Raw genomic sequence first — 24,920 nt, forward strand, 5'->3', positions numbered from 1 at the left:
TTCCAAAATCGAGTAGAATTCCGACCAGTGGGGAGGAATGTCTCCAATCACAGGAACTTCCCAGATTTTTCCCTCCATTGAAATGAATGTCAGTAAATTCCGCTGGGCTGTGTAAGGGGTGTTCATGTCCCCCAGGCCAGATTGTCCTTTCTGTGCCCCACACAGGAGCTGTTTAACACCCAGACAGCGACATTAAAATCCAATGTTCAATACTGTCAAATATATGGAACATTTTGCACTAGAATATCAGACAATATCTCTGCAATAAAACAAGACAATTTTTTCCCAATCGACATTGATCTCTCCACTTCCCCCCTGCCGCCTAAACTCTTTGGCCAGAATTTTTCCGTTGGCGAGTTGAGGGCGGGGCCCGCTCGCCCATCGAGGGCTAAATTCTGTCCTATATTTTTCCAACTTTGCTAAATTATCTGTTTGTAATTCTGATGTATCTCAAAACTTCAATGCCCGGTCGTTTTCCTTGCTGCCGTAGCACAAGTGTTGGGGAAAGCTCTTCAAGTTTAACCCCAATAGGATGCCGTTTGACACCCTCCCATTTTCCATTGGTCTGTCCCACAGCCCTGCCCCCACACCGTGTGATGTCCTTCCTCTTTATCAGGGACTGGGAGGGCTGCACTACCTGAGACATGAAAGTGCAGAGCTCAAAATCCCCGAGGCGGAGTTTGAATATCTCTGGGTTTTTTTTTCTATTTCCGAAACCACATCTTATTTTCTCAAGCACTTACAAAGAAACGCCGAACACATTCTGCATAAAAACATCTTGGATTTCATGCCTCCTTGTCAATGCATTAATGCTCTCGACCTCAGCCACATCAAGTGGCAGCGAGATCCACATTGTGACCAATCGCCAGATGGAGAAATTATTCCTAATATTGAGGGAAATATGTCACCCCAAAGCTTTCCTGCATTAGTTGAGGTGTCCCTGGGAAGGATCCATGAAGCACACGGGTCTGTTCTACAGAGATACCCGGGAGGAGACGCCCTCGCCAGTAAATCCGCTTATTCATCTCTCCACACTCCTGCAAAGGAACATTCCAGAAACTGGTGAACAAATGTCTCGTTTTAGTGCCACCTGTCAGCTGTGGCTCGTTGGCAGATTTTTACCTCTGAGTCAGAAAGTGGTGGGATCGAGTCTCACTCCAGATACTTCGGTACAGAACTCAGACTTGTTCTCATGTTGACTGATGTATTTTCCAACGTGACACCAATGACTCCCCTTCTAAAGTGCTTCCTCTGCTTCAAAGCGCGTTGGGACGGCCAGCGGCTGCGGAAGGCGCTTTCCAAACGCAAGATTTTCATTTAGAAAATATAAAGGAACTTGACAGGTCGAGCCCTCTAAATTCTCTGTATCTATCACTCGAAATGCTTTCTTGAAGTTATGGTATTTTTTGCCTTAGCGTGAGCGACTGCAATCAGTAACGCATTTGAAGGATCTGGATCTCACACCTTGTTTCACCAGAGGGTTTGTAATCGGCAGCGAGTTCACACTGGAGAAAAGTGCAATGGAATCTCGATCCCGCCGATCTCCTCCTCCTCTCTCCCTCCCTCTGTCTCTCTGTCTCTCTCCACTGTGAACATCCCCTGGAGCCCAACCCGCCCTCGACAGGTTTCAATTATTCCCCAAAACAAAAACAGAATTACCTGGAAAAACTCAGCAGGTCTGGCAGCATCGGCGGAGAAGAAAAGAGTTCTGTTGAAGGGTCATGAGGACTGAAACGTCAACTCTTTTCTTCTCCGCCGATACTGATAGACCTGCTGAGTTTTTCCAGGGAATTCTGTTTTTGTTTTGGATTTCCCGCATCCGCAGCTTTTTGTTTTTATTTCAATTATTCCCCTCCGTGCTTTAACTCTGTTTTCCCCCCTTTAGACTGGATGTGTTATTTTTACTTTTCTGTGTGAAAGTCGCGAGGACATAGACCACGATGGAATAATAATTCCCTGAGATTCGCAGTGAACGTAATAAGGAAAAAGCTGAACTGAGGGTGCGCGGCAGCAACATCGAAACTGAAATTGGTTTGAATCAGGAAGTGCTGAGTGTGAACATGGCTTCCAGAGAACAGGTCCAGAGTTTGACCGAGGAGGCAATTTGTCCCATTTGTCTTGAATTCTTCACTGATCCGGTAATACTGGATTGTGGACACAACTTCTGCCGCTCCTGTATCACCCAGTGTTGGGAAAAGAAGGAGATAAACTCCTGCCCGGAATGCAGTGAGGAATTTGCGGAAAGAAACCTCAGGGTAAATCGGGCCTTAGCGAAACTGGCCGAGAAAACTCGAAAATTAAAGCTGGATCCGAAAGAGAAGGAAAGTAAACTTCACTGTGAGGAACATCAGGAAGAACTGAAGCTGTTTTGTGAAACTGACAAGAAATTGATCTGTGTGATTTGTAGAGATTCGCGGAAACACAAATCTCACAATTTCCTGCCGATTAAAGAAGCTGTTGAAATCTACAAGGTAAAAGGGGAAATATTTTCTAAGCTGATAGCTTTATCACATTTTCAGGGTCTAACACTGCAATTCTGTGATTTTCTCTCCCAATTCCAGAATCAGCTGAAGTCTTCCTTAGATTCTCTCACACAGAAGAAATCGGCGGTTCGAGAAATGGAACAGAAACAGAAGCGAAAGATTTCCGAAGTCAGGGTGAGGTCTCCCTGTGCTGATTTTCTGGGATCTCGGTCAGTTTTGCTCCCTTTATCGCGGGACATTTTTTACGTTTAACATTTCATTTGGTAGGAACAGACGAGCAGTCTGCAGACACACGTCACATTCGAGTTCACTAAAATGCACCAGATTCTCACTGAGAAAGAGCAGCGACTACTCAGAGATCTCAGGGAAGAAGAGGAGAGGATTCTAGAAAGAATGGAGAAAAACCTTCGAGAGATTGAGGAAAATTTAAATTCTATTGAGGAGAAGCTCTCAAAGTTGCAGAAACAGATGGAGCAAAAGGACGAGTTGATATTTTTGAAGGTGAGGGAATATATTGCGGGTCAGTTCAATGAGACGTCACACAGTGACAAAATAACTGCTAACTGTGGAATTAATATAGAATTTACTGAATAAATAAGAAATGAGCTAAACAAATTTCTGTCTGTTTCGTGTCAGTTTTGCGGTCTCCCCGAAATAATCGGCTTCAACATTGCAGATTGCCGTGAATCTGTAGCCTCCATAGAATGAGTTTTGTTGATCTTCACACTCGCTTTGTAATTATTTCCGTGTTGCCAAATTTAATTTTCTCCTGGACCGCCCATTGTAATCCAGTTCCAGTTCATGTTGTGAGTGTGAGGGTGTGCCTGGTACGGTGTGTGAGAGTCACTGTGTCTGTGAGCGGGACTGATGTTGAGTTCCAGTTTACTTGACTCTCCACAACATTCCTGCCAAAATGCATCACTTTACACTTCCGTGTTAAATCTAATATGCTCTGAGTCTGCTCATTTCACCAGCCGCCCTGTTTATGCCCTCCTGAAATGTGTGCAGTTCTGTTTACCTCATTATAGAAAGGGCGTAATTGAATTAGAGCGGGTACAGAGGAGATTTACAAGTATGTTACCAGGACAAGAAAATTGCAGCTATGAGGAAGGATTGGAAAGACTGAGGCTGTTCTTCCTGGGACGGAGGAGGCTTTGGGGAAATTTGAGATATACAGAATTGTGAGGGGCCTGATAGAGTGGGTGGGGAAGGACCTATTTAATTACCAGAGAGGTCAGTGACGAGGGGGCACAGATTTAAAGTGCATAGAAAAATGAGAGGGAAGATGAGGAAAAATTGAAAGGTCTGAAGGTGGAGAAATCACCCGGACCAGATGAATTACACTCCAGAGTTCTGAAGGAGATAACTGAAGAGATAGTGGAGGCACTAGTGGTGAACTTTCAGGAATCTCTCGATACAGGGAGGGTCCCAGAGGACAGGAAAATTGCTAAGAAGGGAGTGAGGCAAAAGACAGGAAATTACAGGCCGATTAGTCTGACCTCAGTCGTTGGTAAGTTCTTAGAGATTTCAAAATACTTGGAAGTGCATGGTAAAATAGGGCAAAGTCAGCATGGTTTCATCAAGGAGCTGTCATGCCTGATAAATCTGTTAGAATTCTTTGAGGAGGTAATGAGTAGGTTAGACAAAGGAGAGCCAATGGATGTTCCCTACTTGGACTTCCAGAAGGCCTTTGACAAGGTGCCGCACAGGAGGCTGCTCAGTAAGATAAGAGCCCATGGTGTTAGAGGCAAGGTAATAGCATGGATAGAAGATTGGCTGTCTGGCAGGAGGCAGAGAGTGGGCATAAGGGGGTCCTTCTCAGGATGGCAGCCGGTGACTAGTTGAGTTCCGCAGGGGTCAGTGTTGGGACCGCAACTTTTCACTTTATACATTAATGATCTAGATGACGGAACTGAGGGCATTCTGGCTAAGTTTGCAGATGATACAAAAATAGGTGGAGGGACAGGTAGTATTGAGGTGGCGCGGAGGCTGCAAAAGGATTTGGACAGGTTAGGAGAATGGGTAAAGCAGTGGCAGATGGAATACAATGTGAACAAGGGTGAGGTCATGCACTTTGGTAGCAAGAATAGAGGCATAGACTATTTTCCAAATGGGGAGAAACTTCAGAAATCTGGAGTGCAGAGGAACTTGGGAGTCCTAGTCCTAGTCTTAAAGTTAACTTACAGGTTGAGTCAGTAGTTAGGATGGCAAATGCAACGTTGATATTTATTTCAAGAGAACTAGAATTAAAGGGAAGACCTTTTAGAACTGAGATGAGGAGAAACTTCTTTAGCCAGAGAGTGGTGAATGTATGGAATTCATTCACAGAAGGCTGTGGAGGCCAGGTCATTGAATGTATTAAGATGTAGATAGATAGGTTCTTGATTGGTAAGGGGATCAAATGTTTGAGGGAGAAGGCGAGAGAATGGGGTTGAGAAACTTATCAGCCATGATTGAATGGCGGAGCAAACTTGATGGGCTGAATGGCCTAATTTCAACTCTTATGTCTTATGGTCTAATGGTCTTATGGAATAAACGTTTACACCCAGATGGTTGTGGGATCTGGAATTCGCTGCCTGTAAGGGTAGTGGAGGCAGAAACCCTCAACTCATTTAGAAGCTATCTGGATATTGACATCAAGTGCTGTAACCTGCAGGGCTGTGGATCAAATGATGCAAAGTGCGATGAGGCTGGGTGGCTTGTTTTTCATCTGGCGCAGATTCGATGGGCCGAGTGGCCTCTTTCTGTGCCGTAAACTTTCTATGATTCTAAATCTGTCACCATGCTCCTCACTGTTCGTGATTCATTTATTTCAGGAGGAAGCTTTTCGGAAGAGAAGTTACGACATGTTTTCTGCTGAAACTCTGCACAATTTGGTGAAATAACTCAGAAAGGTTTTGTTATGACTTTATTTACTAGTTACCATCGCAACAGTAAAGTACCATTCATTGGGCGACAATAACTCTGCTTATGGTTTCAGTACTAGTCTTTTATTGTGATGAAATGCTTTTTGCAGATATTAAGTTAGATTTCATATAACTGGTCTACATGTTTGTATTAAATTGCAAGAAGCCATGCAGTCCTGAAGTACTCACTTGCAGTCTGCAGACTGTTGTTACTGTGGCTGTGACCTTCCGATTGACCCTGAAGAGCCACACCGTCCATGTTTTTATGGTGTCGACCATCCATGTCACTGCAAGTCTGCTGACCAAACCGAGACAGGCACATGTTAAAGTGGGAACGGGTTTCATTTTTATTCCAGTATAGAACCTTGACCTGTATCCTTAACACCGACAAGACAGACCCAGCAGAGGTGGCGGCACTGTGGTATAAAGTTTGGAGGGAGTTTCCCTGGAAGTAATTAACATCAACTCGGGACCCATTGGAGTTTCATGGCATTGGGCAAAATATGGTCAAGGAAACATCCTGCTGATGACAACGTACCCACCATTTGCCAACCACCACACCCGCCCCCAGCACCCCCCACCCACTCCTCAGCTGATGAATCAGTACTCTTCCATGTTGAACGCCACTTGGAAGAAGCACTGAGAGTGGCAAGGTTGCAGAATATACAGTGGATGGAGCACTTCAATGACCATCACCAAGAGTGACTCGTTAATGCAACTCCCTCCCTAAGAGCACTGTGGGTGTACCTACACGACATGGACTGCAGCAGTACAAGAAGGCAGCTCACCACCAACTTCTTAAGGGCAATTACAGATGGGCAGTAAATGCTGGCCTAGCCAGCGATGCTCACATCTCATGAATTTTTTAAAAAGCGCCACTACTGGCCAAGCTGGTTATGTCCCAAGGGATATCGCTGCTTGACTGGTTATGTGGCAGGTGGTGAGGGAACCAACAAGAGGGTAAAAACATACTTGATCTCATCCTCACCAATCTGCCTACCGCACATGCATCTGTTCATGACTGCAGCAGTAGGAGTGACCACTGCACAATCCTTGTGGAGATGAACTCCTGACTTCACGTTGAGCATACCCTCATTCAAAGCTGGGCGTCCATGAGGCACTGTTGGCTATCAGCAGCAGCAGATTTGTACTCAGCCACATTCTGTGACCACATGGCTCGGCATATCCTGCACGTGACTATTATCACCAAGCCAGGGAATTAACCCTTGTTTAATGAAGAGTGCAAGAGGTCATGCCAGGAGCAGCAGCATGCATGCCTAAAAAGGAGGTGTCAACCTGGTGAAGCTACAACTCGGGTCTAGTTGCATATCAAACAGCATAAGAAGCAATGAATAGACAGAGATAAGTGATCCCACAACCAACGGATCAGACCAAAGCTCCACAGTACTGCCGCATCCAGCTTTGCATGGTGGTGGCCAATTAATCAACTAATGTAAGGAGAAGGGTTCACAAATATGCCCACCCTCAATAATGGGGAGCCCAGAACATCATTGCAAAAAATTAAGGCTGAAGTATTTCAGCCAGATGTGCCCAGTGGATGACCCATCTTGACCTTCTTCAGAAGTCCACAGAATCACAGATGCCTGTCTTCAGCCAATTTGATTCACTCCACAAGAAATGGCTGAAGGCATTGTATACTGCAAAGGCTACGGAGCTTGACAATATTCTGGCAATAGTACCAAAGACTTGTACTCCAGGACTTATCACACCCCTAGCAAAGCTGTTCCAGTACAACTACAACACTGGCATCTACCTGGTAATGTGGAAAATTGCCCAGGTATATCATGTAAACAAAAAGAAGGACAAATCTAACCTTGCCAATTATTGAAACAAAAACATAATTACCTGGAAAAACTCAGCAGGTCTGGCAGCATCGGCGGAGAAGAAAAGAGTTGACGTTTCGAGTCCTCATGACCCTTCGACAACTGTCGAAGGGTCATGAGGACTCGAAGCGTCAACTCTTTTCTTCTCCGCCGATGCTGCCAGACCTGCTGAGTTTTTCCAGGTAATTCTGTTTTTGTTTTGGATTTCCAGCATCCGCAGTTTTTTTGTTTTTATTATTATAGGGGTGAAATATAAGCTGGTTTAAGGTGTGTGGGGAGGTGGGGGGGCGGGGTTGGGTGGGGGTTGCGTGGGGGGAGAGAAGTGGAGGGGGGTGGTGTGGTTGTAGGGACAAACAAGCAGTGATAGAAGCAGATCATCGAAAGATGTCACAGCCAACAGAACAAAAGAACACATAGGTGTTAAAGTTGGTGATATTATCTAAACGAATGTGCTAATTAAGAATGGATTGCCAATTACTGCCCTGTCAGTCTACTCTCCATTATCATTGAAGTGACAAAGGGTCTTCAAAAGTGCTAACAAGTGGCACTAACTTAGCAATAATCAATCTCACTGACACTCAGTTTGGGTTCTGCCAGGGTTGCTCAGCTCCTGACCTCATTAAAGTCTTGGTTCAAGCATGGACAGTAGAGCTGACCTCTAGAGGTGAGTTGAAAGTGACTGAACATTACATCATTTGACCGAGTGTGGCATCAAGGAACCCTAGCAAAACTGGAGTCAATAGTAATCAGAGGAAAAGTCTCCACCGGTTGGAGTCATAACTGTCGCAAAAGAAGATGGTTGTGGTTGTTGGAGGTCAATTATCTCAATTCCAGGATATCACTGCAGGAGTTTTTCAGCACATTGTCTTATGCCCAACCATCTTCAACTGCTTCATTATTGACCTTCCGTCCATCATAAGGTCAGAAGTGGGGATGTTCGCTGATGATTGCACTATGTTCAGCACCATTTGTGACTCCTCAGATACTGAAGCAGTCCATGTCCAAATGCAGCAAGTCCTAAACAATATCCAGGCTTGGGCTGACAACTGGCAAGTAACATTTTCTCCAGACATGTGCCAGGCAATGGCCATTGCCAACATGAGAGAATCTAGCCATCACCCCTTGATATTCCATCACTTGTTATTACCATTACTGAATCCCCCAGTATCAACATCCTGAGGGTTAACATTGTGCACAAACTGAACTGGACTAACCATATAAATAAAATGGCGACAAGTGTAGGTCAGAGACTAGAAATCCTGCGATGAGTAACTCTTCCTGCCCATCATCTACAAGCCACTTGTGAGGAGCATGATGAATACTTTCCACTTGCCTGGATGAGTGCGGCTCCAATAACATTCAAAAAGTTTGACATCATCCAGGACAATGCAGACCACTTGACTGACACCCCATCCACAATCATTAACTCTCTGCACTACCAACGCACAATGGCAGCAGTGTGTACCATCTACAAGATGCAGTGCAGGAACTCACCATTCCTCCTTAGACAACACCTTCCAAATCCATGACTGCTACCACCAAGAAGGACACGGGCAGAAGATGTGTGGGAGCACCACTAATTGGAAGCTCCCCTCCAAGCCACTCACCACGCTGACTTGGAACTATATAATCGTTCCTTCACTGTCGCTGGGTCAAATTCCTGGTACGCCCACCCTTACAGTGCAGTGGGTGTACCTGGACCACTTGGACTGCAGGGGTTCAAGAAGGCAGCTCATGACGACCTTCTGCAGGGGCAGTTAGGGATGGGTAATAAATGCTGGGCTAGCCAATGAAGCACACACCTCGTGAATGATTGAAAAAAAATCAACGCAACAGCAGAAACGTGTTTTAAGATATAAAGCAATATTGGCACCAAACCACAAAGAGATATTAATACCAAAGATGCGTACGTTTTAAAACATCTGAAAGGAATGAAGAGAAATAGAGAGGCAGAAAGATGTAGGGAAGGAATTTCAGAATCAGGGCCTCGGCAGCTGAAGGTCCAGTTGCCAATGGTGGAGCAGTTAAAATCAGCGATATTCAATTGGCCAGAAGTGGAGGTGTGCAGGCGTCTCAGAGAGTTGGTTTGATGTTTTCAGTCTTTGCTTTCATTCGACAAGGTTTGTTTGGAATACAGCAAGTGGACAGACTAAATGTTTATCTTCTCCTGTGATCTGTGATAAACAGGCAACTAATTTGTTATCAGGCTGTGGGCCTTTTGCAGGACATGAGTGTTTCCATCCTCTGCCCTTACATTTCCAAGTTATCTTTTGATCAGTTATAGAGAGAAATTTCACTTTCTATCACATTTGTTCTAATATGAAAAATGCTGAAAGATATGAATGTTGGGGTAGCTTCACCATTTAAATCATGTCTAAAATGTTCAATTGGGATGAAATTACACCATCAATTCTTTAATATTTACAGGATTAGTGAAGAGATGAAGAAACTCTCAGTAGCAGATGCTGCAGCCCTGTCTATCGGAAAGTTCAAAGGACCATTACAGTACACAGCTTGGAGGAAAATGTTCAATTCCATTGAACCTGGTAAAACTTTTATATTAATTTTCCTAAGTATAATTCCAGTTGTGAAGGAAATAAATGGGCTCCAAAGTTCCAGGGGTGTGGGGGAAACAGGAATTCCAACGTCCCTCCAGTGAGGGGTTGTGGTAGTATGATCATCATGAGATCATAAGAAATAGGAGCAGCAGGAGGCCATTTGGCCCATTAGACCTGTTCTGCCATTCGATAAGATCACGGATCATCTAACTGTGGCTTTAACTGTCCTTTTTTCCAGTTCCCAATAGCCCTTAACTCCACTGTCGATCAAAAATCTGTCTAATTCAGCCCTGAGTATAAACAACAGCCTCTACTCCATTGCTGTTTGTGGAACAGAATTCCAAAGGCTAAGATCCCTCAAAGAGAAAAAAATTCCTTCTCATCTCTGTCTTAAAAGGGAGACAGATCCCTGATTTATAAACTATATCCACTGCTTCTAATATACCCCCACAAGAGGAATCATCTTCCCACTATCTACACTATCAATCACCTCAGAATCACATATGTTTCAATAAGATCACCTCTAATTTTTCTAAGCTTCAAGGCTATAGGCCTAAACTGTTCAACATTCCTTCATCAGACAACCCCTTCATCCCAGGAATCAGCCTAGCGAACATTCCCTGAACTGCTTCTAAGATATAAAACAACTCCCTTTGGTAAGGAAATGAAAACTGTGATGTTAAAGCCACCATAGTCCCAGAGGATCATCGGTTGCGCTCTTATTAGAGAGAGAGACGACTGGTGATGAGTTTAACCTGAGGGTATCCACACCTCAGTTGTGGGGTGAGGTTGAGAAGGCAGGACTTTCATGGATGACCACAGCTAATACAGGGATTGTACTGGTGCATCACTCTGCATCACAAACCAGCCGTCCAGCCAGCTGAGCTATCCGACACCCAAACTGTACTGTTACTCTCACCAATGACCTGTACAGCTATATCAAGAGTTCCCCACTATTATACTCTTTCTCCCTTTCAATTTGGGCCAACATTCCATTTGCTTCCTAATTACTTTCTGTACCGGCAGAAGGAAAGTGGAGTTGATGCCACAATCAGATCAACTACAATCTTATTGAAAGCCAAAGCAGGCTCGCAGACCCAAATGGCCTACATCTGCTCCTAATACTTCTGTTCTTGTGCTCACCTTTGTAATTAATATATAAGATCCCCCTATGCTCCAGCAATCTGCAACTCCTCTCCTTTGAAATAATATTCTATTTTTAAATTCTTAGTGACAAAGTGGTCTACCTCACATTTTCCCACATTATCCTCCAGCTGTCAATTTTTCCCACTTACTTCATCTATCCATATCTCATTGCAGACAATTTTAATCCCTCCTCACAACTAGCATTCCTACCTATTGCATCATCAGCAAATTTGGCTGCAATATAGTCAGTCCTTTTAATATGTCCTGTCTATAAACTGTAATTAGTTGAGGCCCAAGCATTGATTCTAGGGTCACTCCACCAGTTACAGTTTGCCAAACTGAAAATGACCCATTTATCCTGAATCTCTGTTCCAACTCATTACCCAATCCTTTTTCAATGCCATTGTATCACCCCTAACACTTATCTTCTGCAGTAAACTTTTATTGATACTTTATCTAATGCCATTTGGAGATCAAAATACACAACATCTACTGGTTCCCCATTATCCATCCTACTTGTTACATCATCAAAGAGCTCTAATAAAATTGTCAAACATGATTTCACTTTCACAAAACTATGCTGGCTCTGCCTGATTTCTAAATGTCCTCCTACTACCTTTGAAATAATGCTTTCCTGCATTTTCCCAATGACAGATATTAGATTAACTAGCCTATAGTTCACTGATTTCTGTCTCCCTCCTTTCTTGAACAGTGGTGTTACATTCAAGGCTTGCCAGTGCATTGTGAAATTCCCAGAGATTGGAGAATTTTGGCAGTTTGTAAACAGTGAATCCGTTATCTCTGCAGTGACTGCCTCACAAACCCAACTATGCAAGTCATGAGGTCCAAGTTTCCTGTAAGCCTTTGGTCTCAATATTTTCCTCCTACTTTTTCTCTGATGATCTTGATTGTTTCAAATTCCTCTCTCCTTTTTGCCTTTGTTCCTCTATTATTCGTGGGATGTTTCTTGTGCCTTCTACTTGTTCAATGTCTCTGCCATTTCCTGGTTTCCCATTATCAATTCCCCAGTTTCACCCCCTAAGGGGCCCACACTCACTGTCACTGCTCTTCTTTTTTATTTATGTGTAGAAGCTTTTCCTGTCTGTCTTTAGGTTTCTTGCGAGTTTCCTCTCATACTCCAATTTCTCCCTCCTTTTTTTTCGTCAATCTTTCCTGGTTTCTAAAATTTTCCAAATTTTCTGGCCTACCACTAATCATTGCAGCATTGTACATCTTTTATCTCAATTTGATACCACCATTACCTTGCTAAGTCAGCCACAGATGACGCACTCTGTTCGTTGAACCTTTCTTTCTCAATGGAATGTATTTATGTTGAGAGTTATGAAATATCCCCTTTAATGTCTGCCACTGCTTCTCTACCAACTTGCCTTTAATCTGTTTACCCTGCCCATTTTAGCCAACACTGTCTTCAAACCCTTGTAAATGCCTGAATTTAATTTTAAAGCATGAGTTTCAGACATAAATTGCCCATCCTAAAACTGAATGTGGAATTCTATCTTATTGTGATCCCTCTTAACTAGAGGATGTTTCACCATGAGGTCATTTATTAATCCTGTCTCAGTAGATATTACCAGGTGTAAAATAGCCTGTTCCCTGGTTGGTTCAGATGCATATTGTTAAAAAGAATATGTCCCAAATACCCAAATACAATATACAAATGCATCCTCAGTCACCTTTTCCAATTTGATTCAGCCAAACTGTATGAAGATTACAACTGCCTACAGTTATTGCAGTATCCTTCTTGCAAGCTCCCATTATTTTTTTGATTTACACTCTGTCCTACAGCTTAGCGACTTTCAGGAGGCTTGTAAGCCACTCCCATTAATGATTTCTTTCCCTTCATGTTTCTTATCTCTACCCAATTTGTTACAACCTCATAGTACCTTTGAGGGCCTTGCACCTTAGCAAGCATAGTGCAGGTGAGACACTCAGTGAGTGCACTGCAAAGTAACCTATAAACTTATTGGCATGATGAAGATGTCAAGGGATATGTGATTATGATGTGTGAGTGGTGACCAGGGGGGTGCAGGAACATGATAATCTCTCATCAATATGCATGGATCAGCGATTTATAGTGGCCAAATGTTGTTCTCATGTTGCTTCTCATCGCCTGGTTCTGCTTGAAAGAGCTCTCTGCGAGGTCAGCTCCCCTTTGAGAGCAGGTGTCAGGGTTAGCAAGAGCTGGCCTCAGGGAAGTCAAGATGGCAGCCGTTGGCCTGACCACAGGTGTATCACAGGCGGTGCTCTTATTGACAAATGGATGAAAGCCAATGCCGGAGGTGGCTTCGTAGATCCAGGGATCTTTCTGCCAGCTTCTCCACAATGAGCTGCGGCCACAAGGGCTTGAAGAGAATCCAATGCTGGTGGCGTTGAAGGTCACCCCCACCTTGAACATCTTTAATAATGGACCCATCTAGTGCTTCGCATGGGACCAATGCATCAGCTTTCAGTCAGTGACACACAAGTGTATTCAGAATGCCCAATCAGGATAGTGCGTCTCTGGAAAGTTTAGATTTGACATTCCTTCCAATCTGTCGTGTTCAGGACTTTGTCAGTGCATTGCTGAAATCACAATTCTACTTACAGGCCCCTGAGGGTGCAGGAGACTGTACAGATCCTAATAAGTGCAATTGGCACCAGGGTTTTGCATTTGATTATAGTTGGGCACATGCAACGCTCAAACCAACAGCAGGGAAGATGTCACCAGTGTAATTTAATTCTGCTCTCAAAAATAAAGGTACATTTGAGAAACCTAAGGTCAGTAAACAAGAAGGTGCTGGGGCCTTCCAGTCTGCAAAGGATAGAAAACCAAAACTTTCAATAAATGTCCCGGTAGCTTACTCTGCCTGGAATCTGGTAATTATCAGATTGGTATGGGCCTGTCTACCACATCATATTCCAGCTATAGACTCGGCATGTGGTTCGGCCACATCCTGGCCCTCCCATCCCCTTCGTTGTCCTTCTCATCGGAGCAGACATCTTGCTTCCCCATGTCTCGCTCAGACAACACATCCCCCTTTTGTATCATGAGGCTGTGCAGGGTGCAGCAGACAATGATGATCTGAGACATTCTCTGAATGAGAAAGCACTGCCTGAGCCATCCAAACATCTGAACCTCATCTTTAGGAACTCAATCACCTGCTCAGTCAGGGACCTGGTGGGGGTATAGCCATCATTGTATCTCCTCAGCAGTACTCTGTGGATGGTGAACTGGCATCATCAGCCATTTTTGCTGGGGGTATCCCTTGTCCCTGAGGATCCTGCCCGGCATTCACTGAGATTGTTCCTTTAATACCCTCCTCTACCCTCGAGACCCTACAGAGAGACCATTGCCTTGGTAACATAGAAAGACTAAACACATGAGCCCTTGTCAGGCATGACCATTCAGCTGGGGAGCTGGAGTTTTGGAGTCATGAGTTGGCCACCACCCGTGCTCCTTGGAGGCTTCCACCTCCCTCTCTCCATTCATCCCTGCCTCTGACTGCAGCTGATGGCAAATGGCACAGAATGAAAGGAAGCTCCATACCTTGCTGGGATCTCGATGTGATGAGACCCATGAGTCAGGCATAAACTTGCTGCACTGTGGTCTTCACCATAGAGGGGAGAACATGACTGAGCATGAATGACATCCAGTTACCTCATAATTATTAGGGTGTCCCTTTATTCGGCCATTTGTGCTGACCTTGAGCACCACCCCCCGAAAAGCCTTCCTCCCACTTCGAGGCATCTTACTTACTGACAAACTGCATGGTCAACGTCAGATTTGAAAAATGGTGTGTGTCACCTTCCAAACTTCATCCGCCAGTTTCTACCCTCCCCCCTGCCACCCACCAACTTGCCCCCATCACTTTGATCCATCCTATATCAACTTTCCACTCCGCTCTGTCACCCATGATCCTCCCCTTGTTCCACTGAGCTTTTTTCTGAACCACCTCCACATGCCCTCCCATCCCTGAGATCTGGTGAGTACTGGCCCAACCTTCTCAACCCCTCAAAACCTTTATGAACCCACCAAGCAATAATATACACTTCCAACACCAGTTGTTCAGTAAGATCCGCTTGTTGGAGCCCGTTCCCACGTGGTCAGTCTGCTGAATGACTTCTTCTGCACGACTTCCTGTTACTGACCACGTCACGCTTTCCTGGCTGCAACAACACTCTCCTTGTGGCTGTGGCTTTAATTCCTTTCTGACCCTGGTCCCTTGATATATAAGTTATTACCTTGATTCAGGTCATCCAATTGTGTTTCATGCCTTATCAATCCCTCCACCTGCATGTGGTCATTTTCCTGCTCTCAGCAGGGGATATCTCCCAGTGTATGCCAGCTATGGATGTAATATCTGTATCTTGATAAGGCAGGAAGAAAGCTATTCACACATATCCAGAGAGTCCATTGTCTATGAAAGTTGCTGTAGGCGGAGTGTCTGTTGGTGAGTCACCACCTCAATGACATGTCCTGAAATGTCTGTGTGTGCCCCTGTTTAGTTAAAACTGTCTTTATTTTTAAACAGTTCAGTAAGAGTTTCAGAAAGAGTAAACCTTGTTTGGATGGTGACGCAATATGAGAAAATCAGACAGTAAATCAGTAACCCAGTTTACATTGTGCTCAAAACCAATCTCCATTTGAATTAATGGAAACAGATATTGGGAGGAATGTGTTCCGAGCTGCTATTTCAGTGTTGTCCGTGTCACACAACCGTCCATGACAACTTTCACCCCCTGCCTCTGTGTCTCCATGTGACCTTGGAGTATCTGTTGGTGACTCTTGATCGCCTTCTGGATTAGAAAATCAATATAGTGAACTTGTCCCTCATGTGCAAGTGTATGAGTATAGAGTGGAACAGTTTCAGGTGCAGTGTTTGCACCAATGAGCACTTCAAACAGGCCTCTGGAAGAGTAATTGTTGGATTTCTGGACACTTTAGGAAGAATGTCAAGTCATTGGAGAGGGTACCGGGGAAACTTACCAGCACAGTAGCACTGATGAGGGACTTCAGTTTACAGGGTAGTTGGATAAGCTGGTAATGCTCTCCCTAGAACAGAGTAGTTTAAAGGGAGATTTAACGCAGGAATTTGAATTATGGGTGTTTGATTGAGTGGATCAGGAGAATTTGTTTACTCTGGTAAGTGTGTCTGTAACTAAAGGCTAAGATTTAAAATAATCACCAGAAGAATTAGAGGGATAATGAGCAAAAATGAAATCTCACAGACTATGTTCATGATCTGCAATCCAGTTTCTGAAAATGTGGATTCCGTAGGAACTTTCAAAAATAAATTGAACATGTTCTCAAATGGACTAATATGCAGGGTTCCGTGCAAAAAGCTGTCCCAGGAAATTAAATTGGACAGCCTGCAGAAGTACAATGGGCTGAATGGCCTCCTTCTGTGCTGTAAGATTCCGTTATCTAGTCCAACTCATAATTGGGCTGTGATGTTTTTAACGGACTAGAAGTCCCGAAAACAGGTGTTAGGCACCATCCATCTACTAATGTTGGTGCTGTCTTGGACTCTGTCCAAAAATTAGGATGTCCTGAGACTCAAGCCTTGAGCCTTGGGTTTCCTGGACATGGATGTGGGCGGCAGTGAAAAACTGGGCACATTTATTTTCCTGTTTACAATATGGAGCTGGGCGAGGCAGCAGGGTTTTTCTCGGCTCCTAAATGCTCCTGTCCTCACTGGATGACACAATGCCCACCCCCCTCCCAATGCTGCCTGGCCCTTTCACACTCCTGCCCACTCTCCCCTACAGCCTGTATCTCCAATATCACCCACTCAAATCTGCACTTGCTCCTCCCGCGTCTCTGCTCTCTCCCCTCCTCCACCCTCTATACTCGCCACCCACTCCCTCTTCCTCCCCAGTCCTCTCTTCCTCGCTTTCATGCTCCCATGCTCACAGGCTCCCTCTGCCTCCACGCCCCCCATCCCCAACCAACGCCCCTCAGATTTTCCGCACAACCCTCCGTCCCCACCTGCTTTCTCTCTCATCTCACTTTCCTGGTCTCCTGCTCCCCTCCACCTCCCTTCCCGTGCCCTCTGTTCTCTCCCTCCACCTATTCCTACATACTCCACTCCCCATCCATCATCTCTCTCACTCACTTCCCTCCAGTCTCTCTTCATTTCCCATTCCGCACTTCTTCCCTCGTCTCGGTTCCATACTCTCCCTGTCCTCCTCATCCCGCACACTGTCCATCGCAATCATCCCTCCTTTCCCTCCAGCTTTCTTTCTCCCCTCCCTTCCCATGCTCTCTCTCCGCTCCAACTACCAACCTCTTTCCCCTCCCCCTTCCACCTTCTCAGCCCTCCCCTTACAGCATTGTCACTGTCTCCTCCAGTTCACTCTGGCTCCACTCTCTCCACTCACTCACCCCCACCCCTCCCAATCTCTCACTCCTTCATCACACTTTCTCCCTCCCCCTCCCTCTCCCCTCTCTATATTCACATATTCTCTCTCACTCTCTCTCTCTCTCCCAATGCCACTCCTGTGTTTGGGTTGCTGAGCTGTAACTAGTGGAGTGACACAGGGATGAGCACTGGGAACTCAACTATTTACAATCTATATCAATGACTTGGATGAAAGGACTGAATGTATGGTAGTTAAATTTGTTTATGACACAAACATATTAGGAATTTAACTTGTTAAGAGCACATGAAGAGCCTACAAAAGGATTTAGATATGTTAATTGATTGTTAACTTAGCGGGTGGATTATAATGTTCAAATACATGAACTTGTCCACTTGGCAGGAAGAATATCAAGGCAATGTATTATTTTAATAGAGAGGATGATTAAACCTATATTGTAGGAGTTCTGACTGTGCCTTTTTGGTGTGGAGCGATTGTAAGTTCACACCTGTGGGAAAAAAATTTGTGTTGACTGGAGATTGTAACATTTAAGGTTCAGAATGTCCTAAGGGTTGATACATTCACATCCTGTCCCAGGGCAGGGGGCTGAACCCTGCTGGGAGATCACAGGTTAACAGATGAATTCAAAGGTCAGTGAACAACCGTTTGTGTTCAGTTGATAGTTTAAAGAGTTGGGCGCAGCTGTTGGTGCAGCAGCTCAGCTGAGGAGCTGGGACCATGCCTCTGTTGAGATGCTGGAGTAGAACTGCTGTCAGCAGGTTCCAATTTGCCTTACAAATCACCAGGAGACTCAGGTGCAGGCCATGATCTTTCATTAGTGTTATTAAAGATTAAATGAGTGGACAAAACTGTAGTGGCATGGATTGAGAACTGGTTTACGGGCAGAAAACAAAGAGGAGGAATAAATGGGTCACTTTCAGGAGAACAGGCTGTGGCTGGTGGGGTATCGCAAGGATAGGTGCTTGGGCCCAAGATATTCACAATCCATATCAATGATTTGGATATTGGGATTAAATGTAATATGTCCAAGTTTGCAGATGGAAGTGTCAGTTGTGAGCAGGATGCAGAGATGATTCAAGGAGATTTGGAGAGGCTCAGTGAGTGGGCAAAAATGTGGCAGATGGAATTCAAGGTGGAGAAATGTGAGGATATCCACTTTTGTGGGAAAAGCTGAAATGTAGGGTATTTGTTAAATGGAGAGAGGCTGGGAAATGTTGAGCGGAAAAGGGACTTGGTTGTCCTTGTTCATGAGTCACTGAAAACCGCTACAGCAAGGAATTTAGAAGGCAAATGCTATGTTGGCCTTTATTGCAAGATGATTTGGGTAACAGGAGTAAAGGTGTCTTACTACAATTATATATAGCCTTGGTGAGACTTCACCTGGACTATTATGAGCAGCTTTGGTCTCCTAACATGAGGAAAGGTATATTTGCCATAGACTGAGTGTAATGAAGGTTCACAAATAAATTCCTGGAATGGAAGGATTGTCCTGAAGATGCAGAAAATTTGGATTTATTTTAAAGTGCCAGCTAGGACCAGCATCTAGGGTGCCAAAGCATACACAGGCAATCACAGCCTGTGAAAGCTAAAAACTTGTACAAAGGGCTCAGCTGTAAATTTGCAATTAGGAAATGGGAGACACACAAGGGCAGTGACTCAGGATGCCTCGATCAAGACATGGGGAAGGCCATTTAACACCGTCTGATAGCCACGAGACACACCCAGTCAGCCCTCGTAAACTTTTTGTCGAGAACAAACACACATTCTATGTTGTCTCCCAAAAGGACAATGCCCAGTCTCTACACTGCAATTATTGTACAAGAACACAATGATCAGATTATTGTGATGTGGCCTTTGTCTAACTAGCATCATTAAGTTGTTCTGGTAGTAAAAAATATATTAACTGTGTTCATTTGAACCTCGGTGGAGAAGTGCCTGGATTGCCCAGCCTTTGCTCCCCACACGCGTAATAAAGGAACCACTTGGATATTGCCTCTGGACTCCAAGTGTTGAAATTTTGTACCGGAGTATTCCTCAGACCTTTCAGTCCTGAGAGGACAGATTAAATAGACGTGTCCTTTGCTCTCTGGAGTTTAGAAAAAGGAAAGGTGATCTCATTCAAACATACAAAATTCTGACAGGTCTTGACAGGGTGAATGCAGGAAGGATGTTTCCCTGGTTGTAGTGCTGGGGGCTCTAGAACCAGGGGACACAGTTTCAAATTAAGGGGCAGGTCATTTAGGACCGAGATGAGGAGGAATTTCTTCACTCAGAGGGTGATGAATCTTTTTAAGTTTCTGTCCCAGATGGCTGTGGAGGCTCAGTCATTGAGTATACGCAAGACTGAGATGGATAGTTTTCTACAAATGGAAAACATCAATGGATACGGGGATAGGGCAGGAAAATGATGTTGAAGTAGAAAATCAGCCATGATTTCATTGAATGCCAGAGTGGGCTGGAACGGCTGGACGATCTACTCCTGCCAAGAGCAGTTCTACTCCAGTATCTTGAAAGGGTTAAACAATTTCAATTAGAATTTAGTAAAAATAAAATATAAACAGAAAAGCAGAACGGGAGAATAGCAGATGTGTTTTAGACAGAATAAGAAAGGAGACGGGCAAGGCAGTAGAACAAAGAACAAGGCCAGGGAGTGAGTGGATGTTGAAGTCAGGAGGCACAGACTCCTGCACAACCAAGAGATGGTGGTCTTGCAAGAATGAGAACAATGTTGAGTGTCTGTAAAACGGGAAATAAGTGACAAAAGTCGAAGGCCACTTTAAGCATGTGATTGTGAATTGACAAGATTAGATTACGAGTTTGTGACTAATTGTGTATAAAAAGAAGATTTCGCTGTAATCTGCACAGCTCGGTCTAGGACTGCCCAAGGCTGTCTCTCCCTGCTTGAATCACTAATGTTATTAAACATGCGGTTTGTAGTGTGTTCGACAACAGTTTTCCTGTTAATTAATGTTTACCTCATGTTGATTCTTTATGTTAGAATATGAGATAATATTATCTGTTTGCATTGTTGACTCTTGGTTAGCAAAATTCTTCTGTTTGTTTCAAAACATGGAATCTTAAGGATTTATCCTCTTAATAAGCAACAGGGATTTCAAATTTGGTCTACGAACAGAAAAAGGTTAATGGTCACGAAGCAGATCATAACCAAATTTGAGGGTCTTGCCTGGGACTGTAACAAATTTTGGGGTCTGGCCTAGCAATGTAACAAGGGAGACAGCAGAACTCTACAGTAGAGAGGGATCTGGGCAATCTGGTACATGAATCACAAAAATTACTTTGCAGGTACAGCAAGTGATTAGGAAGGTAAATTGAATGTTCATGTTTATTGCAAGAGGAATGGAGTATTAAACTATGCAATTGTTGCTACAGCAGTACAGGGTCTTAGTGAGACTGCATCTGAAATCTGTGTACCATTTTGAGCTCCTTACTTAAGAAATGAGATAGTTAGTTAAGAAGCAATTCAGAGAAGGTTCGCTCGTCTGATTCTTGGGATGAATGGATTATCTTATGATAAAACATTGAACAGGTTTGGCCTTTACTCATTGGAGTTTCAAAGAATGAGAGGTGATCTTATTGAAATGTGTAAGACACTGAGGGGATTTGACAAGGTGGATGCTGAGAGGACCTTTGCCTTGGAGAGGCATCTGGAACTAGGGGACAGTTTTAAAATTAGGAGTCTCCCTTTAATACTGAGATGAGGAGAATTTGTTTTCTGTCAGACGGTCATTAGTGTTTGGAATTCTCTTCCCCAACGAGCATTGAAGGCTGGGTCATTGATTATATACAGTCAGATCAGCCATTATCTCATCGAATGGTCGAGCAGGCTTCAGGGACCGAAGGGCCTATCCCTGCTCTTAATCATAGTGTTCTTGTAATTTAATTTTCTTTCGTACCTTACAGGATCAGATTGTATGGAACCTGTGTCGTGACATTTTCATATCTGTTTTGCAGGAGTATCACTCCCCACCCACTCCCTCCAGCTCTCTTTCTCTCCCCCTTTCTCCCAAACCTTATCGGTCCCCTTCCCGCTCTCCTGCTCACAATCTCTCTTCTCTCTCTCATACTCTCTCTCTCCCTGTGTCACTATCCCTTTCCACACCCTGTCGCTCATGCTCTCCCCTCCTTTTGCTCTCCTTCTTCTCCCCCATCCTTCTCTCCACCCACACTTTCTCACTCCCCTTGTCCCCACACTCTCTCACTCACCTCTCACACTCCCTTTCTCTTTGCCTCTTTAACATCTGCTCTCATTATTACCTTTGCCCTTCCCACAATCTTTCTCTCTCCCCTTCCACACACACTCTCCCTCTTCCTGCCATGCACTCACTCTCAACAATGCTCCTGCTCGATCTAATATCAGTCCCTCCCGCCCTCTACCTCCATTCTCCACCCATTGTCCCTGTCAGGCCCATTTCGCTCTCTTTTCCACCTACCCAGTCACTCTCTCTCCTTCCGCTCCTGCCCCCTTTCCTCATCATTCCGCTATACCTCTCCCACGCCCTGCCCTCCTCCCACGCTCTCCTTTTCTTCTTCTGCACTTTCATTGCTCCCCTTTCTGCTTTTGTTCACATTCTCTCCAGTCTCCCACTCTCTCTGAGACCTTCACATTCTCTCTGCCACCCTTGAACCCATTTCCTTCTCTCATTTCACTCACCCCGATTTGCGTTCACCCTCCAGTTCTTGCTCGCTCTCTCTCTCACACCTTGACACTCTCCCTGCCGCCTTGCACTCTCTACCCCTCCATCTGGTTCTCCCTCTCACACCATCACAGTCTACCTGCCCCCTTACACGCTCTAACCCTCCAGCTCACTCTCACATCCCCACACACTTCCTGCCACCCCCCGGCTCTGTTTATTCCACCTTCTCTTTCTCACCCACTCTCCCAATCTCTGTCATCCTGTCCTCTCTCTCTCTCTCTCTCTCTCCGGCTTTCATGTTCTCAAACCGTCCTGCTCTCACTCTCTGCCGCCTCTACCTCTCTATCACTCCACTCACACTCTCCCTCTCCACGTTTCTGCTCCCTCCTCTGCTGCCATTTCCTCTCCTCAACTTCACCTCCCCGACTCCCTCCATCACTTTCCAGCTCCCTCCCTCTCCCTCTCTCCCCCTCTCTCTGTCTCTCTCTCCCACTTCCTCTCCCCCCACTCCCCCTCTGGGCTCCTTCCTCACACTCTCTCCCCCTCCCCAGCCCCTGTCTCTAAATCACTGACTGTGTTATTTTAACTTTCCCCCAGCTCCAGCCTCTCTGACTCTGGATCCGGACACAGCGAATCCCCGGCTCATCCTGTCTGAGGACCGGACCAGTGTGAGACTCGGAGACAAACGGCAGCGGCTCCCTGACACCCCGGAGAGGTTTAATCCCTGGCCCTGCGTCCTGGGATCAGAGGGATTCACATCAGGGAGACATTACTGGGAGGTGGATGTGGGGGAGAAGACTTGGTGGTGGCTCGGAGTGGCCCGAGAGTCTGTGGACAGGAAGGGGGGAATCTCCCTGAAACCCGAGTCCGGATTCTGGGTTGTGAAGCTGGTTCCCGGATTTGGCTATTTTGCCGCCACCTCCCCTGATGAAACCCCCCTCACCCCGAGTGTGAATCTCCGGAAGATCGGGGTTTTCCTGGACTATGAGGGTGGACAGGTGTCATTTTACAATGCGGACAACATGTCCCATCTCCACACTTTCACCCACACTTTCACTGGGAGAATCTTTCCCATCTTCAGTCCGGGATTGAATAACGACGGGAAAAACTCGGCCCCACTGAGAATCTGCGGGATTCAAGGTCACTAACAGATCCATCCCATAATTTCACACCGTCTCCCTGCCTCCTGCCAGCTGTAAGCTGATGGATGTCACTCTCAGTCACAGGTGGAGAGAAAAGCCAGGTTAACATCCCGGCTGTAAACCCTGTCTGGGAACTGGGAACTGGAAGATCAGCGAGGACCTCTGTAGGGCTGGGGAAAAGAAGGAGGGGGAGAGAAGAAACAAATAGAAGCTCAATTGTAGAGAGGAACTTACTGGGTAGAATGAGCTGTGAACTGCAGGAACCCGGTGACCTTCCTGCCTGTAATGTTGCTCCACAGGCGGAAGGTGGTGGGACATCAGCTTGTTTGAGATGAATCAGTTCAGTGATTCTCAAACTAGGGTCCAAGAAATAATTTCTCCAGAGGGTGGGAGAGAGAGAGAAGCACAAGAGGGAGTGGAAGTGAAGTGGGGGAAATAACAAGCTCCCCGCTTTGTATAAATTCCCAGGAGTTAGTGTTCATTCTGCATGAGCAGCTGTCAAGATTACCACCCCCAAACCTCCCGAATTCTCTCCCTTCTTCACGGTGATGGACATTTCGTCTGTCATGGTTTTCAGCGGCGACTCTGACATTTCCTTTCGGTAGGAGGGGAGGTGGAAGTCCAGCTGCTGCTGTGATACTGGTCTGTCTTCAATTTGGGCTCAGACAGTGAGCAAGTGCCGTTATCATGCTGTCTGGCCTGCTGAGTATTTCTATCATTTTCTGTTTATATTAATCTCTAATTGGTTTGTTTCTTGTAATCGCGATAGAACTGTCAGTTTGACTTTCTTCAAACTCTCACCATGTTTCAATACACTGAGGAACTGGACTCGGTTGGTACAGGTCTGTAAATATTTCCCCAGACTGTCAAATTCAAGTGGGTACTCTGTAAAAAAAAATTGGAGGGGTGTTTCCAGTTTGTTTAACATTGAAATGGGAATGTGCATTGAGTCTGTTTGAGCATTTAAATGATGTGACACTGCTGTGAATACTGATTTGATAATCTGTCTGTATTGAACGTGATGTGTGAACTGATCAGGTATATATGTCATTAACGGGCAGTGTTAACCACGTGAAAAGTAGTTCAGTTGCTGCACTAGAATGTTTGTCATGGTCTTTCTGTTGTACTGAAGCACCTCAGAGTGCAACATGATAATTTGAATATGATTGCAATGTCTGTGATGGTCATTTTGAAATGTTCTTTTAGATATTTTAGGAATAAAGTATATTTTGCAAAAAAAAAACGTGAAGTCACAGTTATAATTTATCTCTGGTTTGTCTGCTCTGCCTCATGACTGTCCATGTCAGTGAAATAGTCCTTAAATCACTAATATGTAGTTACCTATTTTATTAAAAACATTAAAGCTCTCTGTACATGTAACCTGTTCATATTATCATTTTTATATAGAATTATAATTTACATTGAGAGTCCATGATTACATTTGTAAATTGGTTCTTCAACCAAAAGAATCTGAAAATGAGTGGAATATAAGCAGCTTTCTCAAAAAGGACACAGTTCATCATTAAATCTAAGAAACAGAAACAAAACATGCTGTTTGTTTTATTTACAAATTGCTCCACGGTCTGGGTCCTGACAGACCTATTCCAAATTCACCTGGATGACCTGAAGAGCTTCTGGCTGGAGTAAATGAAGTGACAGTGGCCTGCAAATGGTCCTGAAGTTTACTCTGGTACTTCAGCCATCGCTACCGTGGATAGGGACCTGAGATGGGCAGTGGGAATGCCAGCCTGCTTCAGGTGGGAAGCAATGCAAAATCATAAAATCACAATGCACAGACTGTGGTT

The 24,920-nt window shown here is 44.8% G+C and overlaps 1 protein-coding gene across 1 annotated transcript; it reads left to right on the top strand.

Moving 5' to 3' along the window:
* Positions 1 to 1,983: 1,983 nt before the first annotated feature.
* LOC121291283 (zinc-binding protein A33-like) lies at positions 1,984 to 24,491 on the top strand. Its single transcript, XM_041212353.1, has 6 exons — positions 1,984 to 2,471; positions 2,562 to 2,657; positions 2,751 to 2,984; positions 5,364 to 5,377; positions 9,661 to 9,779; positions 22,571 to 24,491. The coding sequence occupies exons 1-6, from the start codon at positions 2,061 to 2,063 to the stop codon at positions 23,119 to 23,121; spliced, it is 1,425 nt and encodes a 474-aa protein (XP_041068287.1). The 5' UTR covers positions 1,984 to 2,060; the 3' UTR covers positions 23,122 to 24,491.
* Positions 24,492 to 24,920: the final 429 nt, after the last annotated feature.

Source organism: Carcharodon carcharias, chromosome 19, assembly GCF_017639515.1.
Source record: "Carcharodon carcharias isolate sCarCar2 chromosome 19, sCarCar2.pri, whole genome shotgun sequence".
NCBI classification, from domain to species: domain Eukaryota; kingdom Metazoa; phylum Chordata; class Chondrichthyes; order Lamniformes; family Lamnidae; genus Carcharodon; species Carcharodon carcharias.